The sequence below is a fragment of the Nuphar pumila genome, chromosome 6, assembly GCF_984573655.1.
Source record: "Nuphar pumila chromosome 6, dmNupPumi1.hap1.1, whole genome shotgun sequence".
Lineage (NCBI taxonomy): Eukaryota > Viridiplantae > Streptophyta > Magnoliopsida > Nymphaeales > Nymphaeaceae > Nuphar > Nuphar pumila.
The window spans coordinates 125,970,192-125,985,978 of NC_143254.1; the positions used below are offsets into that span (position 1 = coordinate 125,970,192).

The 15,787-nt window shown below is 37.7% G+C and overlaps 1 protein-coding gene across 6 annotated transcripts in view; it reads left to right on the forward strand.

Moving 5' to 3' along the window:
- The first annotated feature begins 381 nt into the window (after positions 1–381).
- Positions 382–15,787, forward strand: part of LOC149836090 (zinc finger CCCH domain-containing protein 17-like) — a 30,104-nt gene continuing 14,698 nt past the window's right edge. For 2 of the 6 annotated variants that reach the window (XR_016432392.1, XR_016432391.1), the window contains exons 1-7: positions 382–1,413; positions 1,488–1,586; positions 1,719–1,808; positions 1,976–2,077; positions 2,271–2,411; positions 13,152–13,271; positions 13,360–13,419. Coding sequence is in view for 4 of the 6 variants with exons in the window: in XM_090008968.1 (XP_089865094.1) it covers positions 943–1,413; positions 1,488–1,586; positions 1,719–1,808; positions 1,976–2,077; positions 2,271–2,411; positions 13,152–13,271; positions 13,360–13,419 (1,083 nt within the window). In the remaining 2 variants the exon portion in view is untranslated. The remainder of the gene's footprint in view (positions 1,414–1,487; positions 1,587–1,718; positions 1,809–1,975; positions 2,078–2,270; positions 2,412–13,151; positions 13,272–13,359; positions 13,420–15,787) is intronic. The other 4 variants (XM_090008968.1, XM_090008971.1, XM_090008969.1 and 1 more) reach the window with 4 other exon arrangements.

A 15,787-nucleotide genomic window follows, 5' to 3' on the forward strand; every position in this document is an offset into this window, starting at 1 on the left:
AAAATGATAGGAATAAAGAAAAAAATGAGTGAAAAGCGGCAAAAAGTGAGAAAAACTTTAAAGAAGCAAAAGAGAATCAATTTGACAAACTAAGTGGAAGCCAGCTTAAAGCTTCTCCTTCTTTCAGAGAAGTAGGGAGTCTCTCACTTCCGAAGCAAGCTTGATGCAAGAAGCTGCTTTGATAAAATGGGTCTGAAATCCCTTCAGTCCTCCCATGCCGAATCGATGCCAAACCGCATCGAATAGGGAAAGCTAAAACCGTTCCGATTCAGGTCGAATATCTTAGACGTCCAAGTCGGAACTTTTTAGGGGCATTTTAGGTAATTTGTAAATTCGATCAGCTATATAAGGGAGACACCACCCCCCCGGCGTCTTCCTTTCGTTCGAGTTCTCTCATCTCTGCTCTTTTTGAGAGAGCGGCTCAGGGGGAAAGGGCGCCTTTCTGCGATAGGGTTTCAGAATTCTCAGGCCTCCCCTTCATCTTCGATCGATCGTCTCGACCAGAGAGACTTTCATCCCGTTGTTGTTTCGCCGACGGTTTCGTCGATCTGCTCCTCGATCGTAGTCATCAAGAATTCGTTCGCCTTCTCAGGTTTGGCGCTAATCTTTCCCTTTCGATCAGGTTTGCGATTTCTAGGGTATCTTCGTCGTCTTCGTCACCATCCATTGAGGTTTCTCTTGCTTCTGATAGTATTCGTCTGGCGCCTGCCTCTCTGAGCTAGGGTTTTTGGCCTGCTGATCATTTTGCGGTCGCCATGTATTTCGTTTAGTTTATCGGATTCTAGGGGTTTGAGTAGGACGGGTGCTAGGGTGTCTTTGCGTTGGAGTTGTTCCTGGTGGATGAGAGAGTGGTTGCTTTGTGAAGGAGGCGAGGTTGATTTTGCCTGAACTGTGTATTGCTGTTGTTGTTTGTGGATGTTTCATGTTTAATTTTGTATAGTTATGGATGTGGAATTTGTGGACAAAGGAGGGAATAAGAGGACGTTTCACCGGCTTGGGCCGACAGGCAAGACACCAAAGATTTGTTATTATTGGCAGGAAGGTAGGTGCAACAGAAATCCTTGTAGTTTTTTGCACGGGGATGTCACTGGTGGGATTGATAGAGTGGGCACTAACAATGGTGTTAATACCACGAAGCGGCCCAATCAGATGACGGATTTTCAGAATGGTGGTGGGGCTCTGGTTCAGAGAAGGCCTTTAAATCCCAAGTGGGGAAGGGGTACGGGTGCAGGCAGCGGTGGCGGCGGTGGTGGTGGTAGTGCCACCGTGGATAACCATAGGAAGATTCAAGACAGAGTATGTACCTACTGGATAGCGGGGCACTGCAAGTATGGCAATGGCTGCAAGTTTCTGCACTCTTCCTTTGTGGGCGAAGGGTTTACGTTTGTGACTTTGCTCAGTGGGCATGAAAAGGTGTTCTATCTTGGACTTCTCATTGGATTTTTGGGGCATTTGCATCTTGTTGTGGATTGAAAAGGTTTTTGTAGCAGGCTGTGCGCGGGATTGCACTTCCTTCAGGTTCAGACAAACTCTATTCAGGCAGTGTAGATGAATCGGTTAGAGTTTGGGATTGCCAGTCTGGCCAGGTATTTAGAGCAACTGAGCATTTTTTTCTTCACACTCTTTGATTATCGTGTTGGAGTTCTCAGCTGTTAGATATTAATTATTCATGATAATGTTATCATATCATGTTTTTATTTTGTTTCCTTTTTGGTTAGTGTGTTGGTGCCATAAAATTGCCTGGCGAAGTGGGATGCATGATTAATGAAGGCCCATGGCTTTTTGCTGGGACACCTAATTTTGTGAAGGTAATTGTCATTTCTGGTCAAAGTGATGGAGAAGAAAGTTATAATTTTTTGTTGGCAAATCTCAGATGCTCCTATTTCTTGTTTGTGGATTTAAGCAAATTAATTGTTTTCACGTGTCAGTTAATTTCATAAAGTAAACACTTCTTTATACAATGTTGCCATTGTAGGTGTGGAACATTCAAACTGCCGCAGAGATTACCCTTAACGGGCCAAACGGGCAGGTGCATGCCCTTGCTGTCGGTAATGAGATGCTTTTTGCGGGAGTGCAGGTGATTAATTTGTAGAGAGCAAGAAGATGGCAACCTTGTAACTTGGCATTCTAAAGCATGATTGATAGATTGAGTTATTTGTTTAGCTTTATTCAATGTTTAGTTAGTTTGAAGTTTCAGTTATTTGAGATCTGGGCCTATTAGTTCTTTACTTGGATATAGAATAAGATTGTATATGTTGTCTATACTGCAGGATGGTTGCATATTGGCATGGAAATTTACTGGCAACTCTTTTGAGCCAGCTGCTTCACTTTTAGGGCACACACTTTCTGTTGTTTCATTAGTTTTTGGTGCCAACAGACTGTTTTCTGGTTCTATGGACAAGACAATAAAGGTTAGTTGGATTTTAAATTTTCTACATCTGGAGTAGCTTGGGTATGTAGTCTGCACTGTCAGAAATGGGCAGTATATTTCTGTTTCCAATTTTCGGAGTGTGCACATTATTCTGTGTATGAGTAGCTATTTTCAATCAGTTTCTTCTGTGCAAATTAAAATCAAGTCAGAAATACTGTTGGTGTTTAAAAAAATTTACGGCTGGATTCTGGACTTGTGAATTTGGACAAACTGGACTATTTCATATGGTCAGGATATGTCACAGGGATAACCATTTTTTGCTGTCATAGGTGACATGACACAGTGGGGACGTGGTCAAATCCATGTCCAACTTGGTCAAAGTGTTGTTTTTTTGTTTCCAAATCTCAGACATGGAAAAACTCACTGTCATATGCATCCTCTCTCTCTCTCTCTCATTCTTCATTGATGGTGTGCTAAAGTAAGTCACTAATACACCGCTCCCCTACACAACCCCCCAAAAGAAAAAAGGGAAGAATTAGTATTGACTGAGACATCTCTCTCCTTTTATTAAATGCAATACACACATGAATTTACAAATGATTGGATTTTATCCGTTTACCATGTGAACCACATGAATTTGTGGAAAATTGAATCTTGACCATTTATCACATCAATTCAAATGTTGTAGCCTTATGAGCATGTCCTATCTTTTGCAAAATTTTCAAATTCATTTCTCGTACTCCTATCGAGCCTCAGTTCGCGTATGTATCTTTATGAATATGTCTTAGGATGAAAACTAAAATTGAGATACCAATGCCATATCCATTCCTTCTTGTGAGTTGACAGAAAGGTTGTCAAACTAGGAAGCGGAAAACGATACGGGAAGCAGAAGCAAGAAGCGGTACATTTTAAAATGTATAGGAAGCAGGAAGCGAGGAATAAAAAAAAAGAAATATAAGAATTGAATGGGAATAAAAATGAAACACAAATAAAAACTAAAATAAAAGTGACTAATATTGACTTTCATGATTTTTTAGTTTTATAATTAAATTTTTAACAAAATCTAAAAAATGATGACTACCAATTTAGAGAAAGCACATGGAAGTGAGTGAGAAGAGTGATAGAAAACACATAAAAAACATGAAAAGTTGAGTAAGAGAATATATAAGAAGAATAGATGAAGCGTGTGGAAAGCATAGGAGAAGCGTGGGAGATTGAGGTTCTCATCAAGTTTCGGAAGCGAGGAGTATCGCACTTTTGAAGTGAGTTTTCGGGAGGCAAGCTTCCCACCTATCTAAGAAGCTTCCGGTAACTCTGATTGACAGTAGAGTAGTAGAAAATTTTTCTTTGAGCAATCTCATTTTCGTTTTCCGGATCTAGATTTTAGCAACTTTTTGAGCTGCTTTAGGGTTACCATAGTACACGACTTGTCTTTGCAAGTCTAGAAAGAGATTGTATGATCACCTTTATTTGCTGTAATCACTAAATAGTTGTGGTGTTTGGTTATGGAAGAGCCTTAATCAAGTAATAATGATTATGCTGAATTCTGGATTTTTAATTATTTATGCTGCATTATCAACCATGCAACTGTGATACCTCTTGGTTAGGGATGTCAATGGATTGGATTCTCATCCGATATCCAACTGAATCTGACTTGAATTAGTCATATTGGTTCTACAATATCATTAATAATCAGATTCATATCCATTTGAGGTTTTACATCCGAATCCAAATATGTTTAAAACTCCAGATTTGGTTCTACGATTTTCCTCTGAACCTGAATCTGACTAGCCAATATCCGATGGGGTTGGATTCAGTACAAGCTACACACAAACCAAATTCAATCTGTTTACATCCCTAGTCTTGGTGCAAGACCTCTTCTGCCAAAGGTTTTCTCGTTGGAGCATTTCTGAGAAATTTCCGTAGAACTTGTTTGTTCCTTTGATGGGAAAGTTGAAACCTTTTTATATAATAACTAGTTTCTATACAAAACTCATGGTCGATCTCATTGACTATAGGCCGACCTTTTAAGTTTTTCTTTTTTCACCCAAGTGAGATAATGCATACTTTCCCGTTCAAAAAAAAAGGCAATGTGTATTTCAATATGAATATGGTCTATTTTCTCACCATATTTGGTCAAACAAACATCCCTTTAATCTCTCTCTTTCTCTGCTTTCAATGAGAATGTTCGAACATTTTGTTGCCATTACTATTAGGGAGGACAAATTGGTTGACTTGAAAGAATATGATCAATGGCATCCACTACCAATCAAAGATAATGCTTTGTTGTTTAAGATTGAATTTTGTTGGTCATCTTTTGTCTTATGTGACATTGGATGGCAAAGTGTTACTGGTTTCTTCATGCGAATTTTCTGTATATGAGTTGTGGCCACATGCAACCTCCAAGTCCTTGCTGAACGTGCCTAAGCTTGGCCATCCTCGTACTGATTCTATTTCCATCTTTCACATTCAACCTATGTTGGAAGGGTCTTGCTCTATAGTACCTTGTGATTAAGGGAATTTAGTTTGGTCAGGCCTGCAAACATCATCTTTTTTAATATTTCATTATGTTTTGAAGTTTGCTTAAAAAACTATCTGCATAATCTCGCAATAAATTGAAAAAAATATTTTAGCGTCATAATAATTGAGAAAGATAGGGGGCATAAGCTAATTACATTTCAATAACCTCCAGAACTTTTTTGGGTGGTTTAAAAATATGAAACAAATCTTAATGACTTTTGAGGTGTCTTCTTGGATCATCTTTCTTACTATCATTGCTATTGGTATTGGGAATGTTCTTAGCTTATTGATCATTTTGTAGCATGAAATCCATCAAAATCGGACTTTTCCAAAGAACAATGATTTTTTCACCTCTTCTTTTCTTTTCATATTAAAGTGTCTTTTGTAAAGAAGCAAAGTGTCTTCACGCACCTCACTCAAGAGACACAAATCACACCCACAAATGGTCCAAAACACAAAAACCACTAAGGGTTTATGAAGAACGCAATCACAAAGTGCACATGCATAAGTCCACTATGAGACAATCCATGTCACACAGACTCGACTAGGGAGGCGCCGCACCCGAGTCGACACGCCCCGACATGGGTGCGGCCTCGGACACGGCCCGGACATGGTCAACACCGAGTCGGATTCGGTCAATGAGTCGAGGTCGAGTCCGTCCTTATTTTGGACTCACTCAACGTTGACTGAATCCAAAAATGTCTATTTTTAGGGCAAAAAACAAAAAAATGATCTTTATATATATATATATATATATATATATATATATATATATATATATATAGCATGAGTCTCAAACATAAGCCCCAGAAAAAAAAATTAATCTTAAATATTATCATTTAATTCTCATCTACGAGTACCAACACTTTTCATCCACCCATTTCTCTCTCTTATAAAAGCTAATAAATTCTCATCCACGAGTAGGCAACACTTTCTCATCCACCGAGATCTCTCTCTCTCTCCGTTTTTCAAATCTAGCTTTAAAAAATTAAAAGTTTTTAATGCTTTTAATTAATGTTATGAATTTTAGCAAAACTGCAAAAGATGTTTAATGCATTTACCAGAACATGCTTTTAGTTAATGATTTTAATTAATACCTTGATGATGTTTTATTCCCATGGTAGCTAAGACTCGGCCGAGTCAATGCTAAACTCAGCCGAGTTTGGTTCTAACCCAGTTATACTACTATTTTAACTCGGTTAGTTCAGGATCGGAGACAACTCGGAAGAGTCACGAACCAAGTCCCCGTGTCCAAAATTTATATGGATATATGCACACACACACACACACTATATATATAGCCGAGTCCCCGTGTCCAAATTTTTTAAAATTGCGCCACACCCGTGCCGCACCCGCACCCGCACCCGCACCCGCACCCATGTGACATAGGAGACAATCCAAAAAGCACTAAGGCTTACACAAGCACAAGAGTGCATACAATATCAAAAGAGAGAACACTTACAAATAATGAATTTATTCATCAAAGAACTTCAAAGAAGCTTTTAATTAAAGGGGCCTTTAAGCCTTTATTTATAGACAAGAGAAGGCCAAGAGGGAGCCTCCAAAATAAACGTTGGGAGGTTCCCAACGACTGTGTAGAGGCATATACAACAATGCATTTACATAAAGAAATAGAAAATGCAAAAATTAAAAAGAAGAATAAAAGAAGACTTATTTTCTAACTTATACAAAATGACCAAAATGCCCCTGGTGGGCAACCCAAATTACATTATTCATTATAGTTACATATATCTTGAATATATATAACTATATATGAAGTTATACATATAACTTAACACCCCCCCCTCAAAGTTATGGTGATGTAACCGTAAGTTTGCAAATCCACAAGATCCCATGTCTTTAAAAGTCTTCATATTCTTCATCTTGTTTCTTCATTAGTTCCTTCTATTGAAGGGGGTACAGAGTCTCCAATATTTCTGTCAATCATTTGCTCTAATCGGCTCTTTAATACTTGAGAATCTGTAAATAGAGCAAGCCAAATATCCCAACTATAGGAAAAAATATATATCACACAAACAAAGAACCATAAAATGTATTGATATTATGGAAGAAGGCATGCTCATAAATCACTAATCACTTTAAACATTCATGAAAACATTTATGAAAATATGCATAATACCCCAATACCTCAAAATGAGAAAGTAAAACCTATTAGGAAAAACTTCACAATCATGCATAAGACGAACAAAATTGCACAAATATCACTATGTAGATTTATATTATTTACAGCAAAATGAAAAAAATAAATAAATAAAAAATTACACAATGCATACACAAACACAATACACAATAAGGTGAAAAACACCCAAAATGTGCAAGAAAGAGAGAGAGAGAGAGAGAGAGAGAGAGAGAGAGAGAGAGAGAGAGAGAGAGAGACTGTCACTGGCGTTTGTCAGTGGCCGTCGATAGTGGTGATGGTGGCAGAAGATGGAGGGGAGGTATCAGAGGAAGAGGATTTTTGTGTTCTGAAAAATGGGGAAGGAGGGGAAGAGTCGAGAGACTCGAGCCCCAAAATATAAATTAAAGCCGGTTCGTCTTGAAACAAATCGACACACAGACCGGTTCGGCTCGGTGAATCAAGTCTGAACCAGTATGTTTAAAACAGTCTTGAAACTCGATCCAACGTTGACTCATCTAGTTCTCGAGTTAGTGGTGGGTCGGACGATTCCAGCCCGAACCTGGTTAAAATAGGTTTGGGCTAGATCAACGGCCCAATTGTTGGACGATCCGATCTGACTCGGACGATTCCTGAGTCGGATCGCCGGGTTTGCCAACTATATATATATATATATATATATATATATATATATATATATATATATATATATATATATATATATATATATATATATATATGAACGAAGTTCATCTTATCCTCTTTTTCTTTACATCACTGTTAAGACCCTCCAAATATCGGAAGTCGTAGGTGTTTTATTTTCATTTTGAACCATTAGATGTGCTTATCAATACTTTTTTATTGAGAAACAAACTTTGTTTCAAATTGATTTGATATAAAAATGTGAACATTTTGTCATAAAATTTTAGTATGATATCAACTGATGATTTTTTTTACTTTAAAATACACATCTGAGCATAAAAATGCTTAATCAATGTTCTTCGTTCAACACTTATCATAAACTGATCCAACAGTTTAAAGCAAGTACATCTGAAAACTATGATTTTTGGAGGGTCCTAAAAGTAACCTAACGAAACAAGGGCAGGATAATCCCCATTCTCTCTCTCTATCTATATATATGTATGTATGCATGTATATAGAGTAATCAGATGGTGTGCTCCAAGTTTTGGTGTATGTTCAATATTATGCAATTTCACTTCATTCATAGTTACATTTATATGTTTGTTACTAAATTTAATTGTTTATTGTAATATTTTTGCTTTTCTTGATGTTTTAATTTTTTTGTCCCGCCTAAGCCCCGACTAGTCCTTTTAGATGTCTTCCGCCTAGACTCCGGCTAGCGTTTTTGACAACTATGTGAATACCCAACAACATCCAACATACACAAAATAGTTACTTAAAAAAGAAAGGGCATTAAACAGTTCACTCCTAAAAAATATATATATTAGGGCTGCTTTTCACATACCTCCACGTGAATAGCCGCTTGAAAATCGAATGAAGCTTCAATGGGTGTTAGAGGCTTCTTTCTTAAATAGAGGTGGAAAGGGGAGGTCATTCACTTTCCTCCTCGACATGGGACTAACTTTTGTTCCTTACTTTTAATCTTTAATATTAAAAACCATATCCTTTTCTTTTACTAATCATATGAATACCATATAATGATATAAATCATTCTCCCTCTACTCTGATATTGGATTATGTCGGTGTGCATGTTTGTATGTTAAGCTATGTCACACGGACTCGACTAGGGAGGCGCCGCACCCGAGTCGACACGCCCCGACACGGGTGCAGCTTCGGACACGGCCCGGACTCGGTCAACGCCAAGTCGGATTCGGTCAACGAGTCGAGGCCGAGTCCGTCCTTGTTTTGGACTCGGTTAATGTTGACTGAGTCCAAAAATGCCCATTTTTAAGGCAAAAAAATGATCTTTTTATATATATTTTTAATATATATATATATATATATATATATATATATAGCATGAGTCTCAAACATAAGCCCCGAGTCCCGCACCGGGGGGAGCCCCCGGACTCCCCTTTCTGCAAGGGCAAAAGTACAATTTGCAAAGTTTGTAAAAATGCCCATGCTGGTGCCAAACTTTAGAGGACAATATCCACATATATGCACACACTGGATATATATATATATATATATATATATATATATATATATATATATATATATATATATATATATATATATATATATATATATATATATATATATATATATATATATATATATATATAGTTGAGTCCCCGTGTCCAAAATTTTTAAAATTGATCCGCACCCGTGTCGCACTCACACCCGCACCCGCACCCGCACCCGCACCCGCACCCGCACCCGCACCCGCACCCATGTGACATAGATGTTAAGGGTATGTTTGATGGCTTGTCCAGGGTTGGACGAAATGAACAAAAAAGATGGAACATAACATTGGTTCTGTTCGTTCCGTAACAACTGTACCAAGTTCGACGTTTGTTTGGACCGTACTTGGATGTTGTGTTCCAAATGTCCGTTGTTTGATAACAATGTGCATACAACTTGGACAAATATCAATAATGGGCCAGATTATGTCATTTTAGATGGTATGACTCTATTCACCCACAGTTTTACATCTTTTAACATGTTTATTAAGCTGTGAGCAATTAAAGCAAGATGCTCGATCTAAAATACAATTCTACACAAACAACTCCCTATCCTAAGGTCAATGACTATGTCACATGGGTGCGGGTGCGGGGATGCAACACTTTAAAAAAACATGGGTGCGGGGGTGCGGCAAAAAAAAAAAAATCAGACCCGGGTCGGATTCCGACCTGGATTCAAACCCGATAAAACATATGCTGCGTGCTTTAAATAAGCATGCAGGGTAGGGTTTCTATTCGAGAAACCCTTCCCCACGCTGCTCACTCTCTCTCCTCGCTCGCCTTCTCCCCCCGCCGCAGGCTCCCTCTCTCCCATTCGTTTTTCGGCCACCTGACGCCGGCAAGCCCCACGTTCGGCGAACCTTGGATTTTCGGCCACCTGATGCTGGTCCTTCCTGCGCCAGCGATGCGACCTCTGGCCCCCTTTCTGGTGAGCTCCCTCTCGCCTCTCTCTTTCCTCGTTGTCTTCTTCTTCTTCTTCAGGTGAGCCTCCCTCGATGTTTTTTTTTTTTTACATATCGGGTTGACCGCACCAAGTGCTGCACCCTCACGCGCACCCACGTCGCGTCGCGTTGATGCGGGTGCGGCACTTGGTTAGTTGAATCCCTGTGACATAGGTCAATGATCTACCAAATACCCCTCGCTACTCTGTTTGCTAATATGCAGTTGATTAGCTTAACCTCAACATACCTATTACAACATCTCTCAGAAAACAATCAATACGGACCTTGTATCATTCTGAATTAGAAATCTATGAAAATCTGTAACCTATTAATACCTATAAAATTTCAAGCCAAGGAATGCAAAACAAAAGAAAAAAGAAAATGCCAATTTCAATATAATCAACCATCCAACAACACCCACCACACTAGAGCCATCAATACTAAGATTCCAATTAACCCCAAAAGCTAAAAGAGAGAAAAACTAGTGGGTGGCGAAGGAATGTAAAGAAAACACAATTTTTTATAATTTCTATCCAAGCAACATTCAATTCAGACACCCCAATCAAACTAGAAACTCAATTTCCCGAACTCAATGGATTACAACCATTCATTCTCATTAAATAAACATAGTGAACCATGAAAAATAGATTAGTAAATTTTGCAAACATAAAGTCGTCACAACCCAAACCTTTCTCTTCAAACAAAAAAGATCAACTTAATTAGAGCTCCCAAACCAGTCACAAAACTCAAATTCCCCAAACTCAATGAATCAACATCAACCATGCAAAAAGATAAATTTTGCACACTAAAAGCGACCGATACACACCCATTTTGTCTGGTTGTCCATCTTGTGCCATCTCCAACACCCATGACTAACCCTCGATTTGATCCCCAAAAGAAAACCAAAACCCATGACTAACCCTCGATTTGTGCCATCTCCAACACCCATGACTATCCATCTTGTGCCATCTCCAACACCCATGACTATCCATCTTGTGCCATCTCCAACATCCATGTCCGGCTGATGGAGGTCTAGTCGGAGGAGGAGGAGGCGTCGTCGGGGCAGAGGAGGGCCCTCTTCACCAGCACCACCGACTCCACCATTTTCTTCTGCCCCTCTACTCGTTGCACAGGAGAGAGAGAGAGGGGGGGTCGGGTGCGCCCGTTGAGAAACTTTTTTTTTTAATATGTTCCTCCCGTACCTATTATTTTCGTAACAGGGGGAGGTGAAACGAACGATTTAAACACGCTTTTAGGGACGCGGTGGACGGCGTTCCGGTCATCCGCCACGTTCAACATTTGCTCCAAACTATGGTCTTTTTTACCTTCTCGTCCCGTGCAATGCGCCATTAAACATACCTTAAGGTAACGTAACCTACCTTGAATATGTATTTAGTTATATTTTTTCATGATACTTTTATTACACATTTATTTATATTATTCTTTAAAACCCAGTATTTTTCAAAAAAAAAAAACAAGGGTTTTGAAAATCTCCTGAGATATTTCCTTGCTGAGAATGACATTTGTGACTATGCTTGCAAAAGTTCTGTCCTTTGTTGTTCTAATAAAAAAAGTTAAAACCACTAAATTAAAATGAGTAAAAAAAAATTAAGCTGTAAACATTGTGTGTGTGTCATATATATATATATATATATATATATATATATATATATATATATATATGAAAGTATTTGGTACCCTCATGGTCGAGGGTACACTCATAGTGGGATGTTTGTTTTGACCAAATCTAACCCCATGGATGTATTTTTTCGATGTAAAAATATGATTTTATGAGAGTTGAAAATTTGGTACATTGTAGACCGTTGATTTTTCAACCCCTGCAAAATCTTACATATACATTGGAATAACATGATCCAAGCTCTGATTTCTACTAACCCAAACATGCAGATCACATCTGGAGGGTCAGATGTACAAAAAACATCATTTTTTTTTACGGAGGAGTTCCTTACCCACGAGGGTAGGAAACATTAGTATACATATAGGAAATCCAGTGACCTGGTTTTCTGGGACTTCTTTGCTAAAAGCACCAAACATTCCATCAATGGGCCATGCCTCCAAGTTCACTTCATCTGTTTTGGGTCTAATTCAAGCCTAAACCCCATGTTCTGACAGTCAATGACTATCTCTATGGATTCTTTAGACTGTTTAGTGTATAAAGGGCCTTTTTCCATCGTAGCTTATTATTGAAGGCACTTAGTACAGGTCATGCTAAAGAAATGTTAGTCTTTTTTCTTTATTGTCCTTTTAGAGTTTTTTTTGAAAGGCAAAAGAACTGCAAAAGTATCACGATGAATTTAAAAAAAAAAAGAAATGGATTACTGCCATAATGTCACATCTGAAAAGGTGGCCAAACTAATTTTTTTAACTTCTAGAAAACTCTTTTCTGGAGTTTAAATTATAAAACAAATGGTAGCAACTTATTTCTTAGCCGATTTGGCCTTTAGTGTTAGTTTCCTACTTTCTCCTCTAGTTTTGAACTTTTCCAAAGAAATTTCCCTGTTTTAGGTTCCCAATATTTTATCAAGAAAAAATGTATTCAAAATCCTCTGAAGAGAAATCCTTTCTGAAATTGTTGTCAGACAAATATCTGTGTCTAATTTGAGTGTGGGTTCTAAGGGTAACATTTATATTAGAAGATTTATTCATGTCTGTTATATGTAGTATTTTACATATTCACTGATATAAAAGAGAAGAAAAGTCTTGTTTGGTTGTTCTCAACATATGAAGTGAGCTCCAAAGTCTTTTATGATTTTATTTAAAAACTTCAAAATCTCATGGCATATATAATTATATGCCTTTTTTTGGTTTGTTCTGGCAATATCACTGGAATGTAATGTCAATATCATGGCAAGAGTGTGGTGCCCTTATTTGTTTCCTTTTTCAATTCATATATTTTACTTGTAGAATTTCATTTTTTAGCTCACAACTGCAACACATTCCATGTTTTATTTACTTCATTTTCACGCCATAATCTTTTAGCTTTTTTCGTTCAGGTGTGGAACCTTGAGACATTTCAATGCATTCAGACACTATTGGATCACACCTCTGTGGTTATGTCCCTTCTGTGTTGGAAAGAATTTTTGTTATCTTGTTCGTTGGACCAAACTGTAAAGGTAATTTATTCCCTGTTGTGTAAATTTTGTGTATGCTTATACTAGTGCTGACTTACCCTAATCACAACTTTTTTTTGGGCTTTTCCAGGTCTGGGTAGCTACAGCAAGTGGGAGCTTAGAAGTGACATATACACATAATGAAGAACATGTAAGTTGTTTGTCTACTTTCTGATCATGCGTCTTCCCTTTTTACATGCTTTATTCTCCAATGACATCTTGGAAGTTGGAACAATTGCTGTAATATGAGTTTGATCTTTTCAGAGTTTAGATCTTCTAGAAATCTTAGAATTTTTTTATCTCTAGTGGTGCATTTGATTGTACATTATCAGCAATTTAACTAAGCTCTTCGCCTCTATGGAGGTGAAAGTATCATAGAAATTCCCACAGGTTCCAGTGGAAGCCAGTCAATTAGTTTCAGTGGGAATTGGTCCTCATAGGGAGGTCAAGGAAGAGATCTTTGTGGGGATTTTTTAGAGCAAATTTGGAATATAGAACCACTTATTTGGTATATGAACTTATAATTACGGAATCAACTCCATCGTAGTGCTATTCAATCCATACTGAACCTTATTGGAATTGGATTATGTACATTCTCATTATGCTATGAGAAGTGCTTAATGCATACACTAGTGGTTGAATCAACTGAATACTCGAGTTTCTTAAGTTTCTGTTTTCTAGGGAACTTAGTTCTTAGATATATACACAGGGGAAGCCGTGTGCTAGAAATGCTGATGCAGACCCTTTTTGCCATTGTAGGCACCGCAAGTTCTGAGAAATTATTTTAGGAAAAATAGTTGCACCGAGTGGACAGACTTTTATACTTGGAAAAGGCACTTAGAAAAATGTTATGTATAGTTTCTCCATATTGCACATGAACCCAGAAAAAAATATGGACTTCAAATTATTTTTTGGAGGAACTATACCCAGGTTGTATTCGGTTGGAGATTGTTTACTGCAGTGAGATATTGTGGCAAAAGTCTTACCTTAGATATTACTGTTTTCGATGAATAATTATAAATTTTAAGGAAATCTTTCAAAAAGGCACCTAAAGTTTGGGCTTTGATCAAAGAGGCACCTTGGTTTTGAAAATTTTAAAAACACACCTAAAAAATATTGTGGTTAATTAAAAAGGCCCAGGAGTTTACTGCTGTCAAGTTTGCTGTTAGATATGATGTGGAATTACCATTTTACCCTCAACATCATATTTTAAAAAATGCACCTATAAAAGAGGGAAGGAGTCTTTGAAGGGTCAACTAGTAAATTAACTCTCTTAACTCATCTTGGGTTAGTGGGTTTAAATAGATGGAAGTTTGTTTTTGATTAATGGTGCAAAAATTTAGGTGCATTCTTGATTAATGCCTAAACTTTAGGTGCGTTTTTTGAAAATTTTCCTAAATTTTAATGTAGGAAAAATATATACAAGTTTAAGGCTGTGTTTGGGAGAAGTGCATCTGAGGAGTCAGAGCCGGTTATCTGATGTGGACCACTCCAAGGAAAGCTGAAAGCTGTTTGGGAAAAGGAAATGGAGTGAGGCATAAATCTCGACTAAGGATCCGGCAACTCCAAATCCCATAAAACCTCAATTTCAACTCCCTCCATAGAGAGGAGGTATTTACAACTCCCTCAATAAGAAGGATTCCGGCGGTTGTATTCCGGCTGGTGCCTGATATGTCTTGGGCTAGTTTGTGTACTGTAATGAAATGGTAGGCTTCACGAATGCACTTGAATCTACTCAAAAGGAAGTATCTAAAAAATACTTTAGACAAGACCCATAAAAGGGTATAAATGGAAAAGCATAAAAATAAATAACACTTTATTTATGAGAGCAAAATGCTTAAAAAGCATTTAGAGAAATAATTTACACAAGGGGATGCACCCCTATTTATACAAGAGTATTAAGGAGAGCTCATAAGGAGCTCTCCCTTTCTAGCTGTTGAAACTTCCAACAGCTAGAATTCTAGCCGTTGGACTAGTTCCAACAGCTAGAAAGTTGGTCAAGTTCCAACTAGAACTTGACCAAACTAGATGTATCTAGTTCTAATAGAACTAGATACTAAAAACAAAAAGAAAAATTACAAAAAAATTAAAAGTATAAATACAAAAATATATAATAATATTATTATTATATATATGTGTTGTTTACATTTTAACACTCCCCCTCAAACTTACGGTACAATGAGCGAAAGTTTGTCAAAGAGGAAGTGAAATCTGGGAGCCGCGAGAGGCTTGGTGAAGAAGTCTGCTAATTGGTATTCTGACGTCACATATGGCAGATCAATGGTTCCATGCAAGTACTCTCTGACCAACTTCCATTGTGGTGGTTGTCATGGCTCTATATTCTGCTTCAGTGGAGGAAAGAAAAACCTTCTGTTGCTTCTTGCACCTCCATGATATTAGAGATTTACCTAAAAATACACAGAAATCAGTAGTTGAGTGCCTATTATTAGGATCATCTCTCCAGTCGGCATCAGTATAAGCAATTAAATCTAATGATGATGATGAAGACAAGAAGAGTC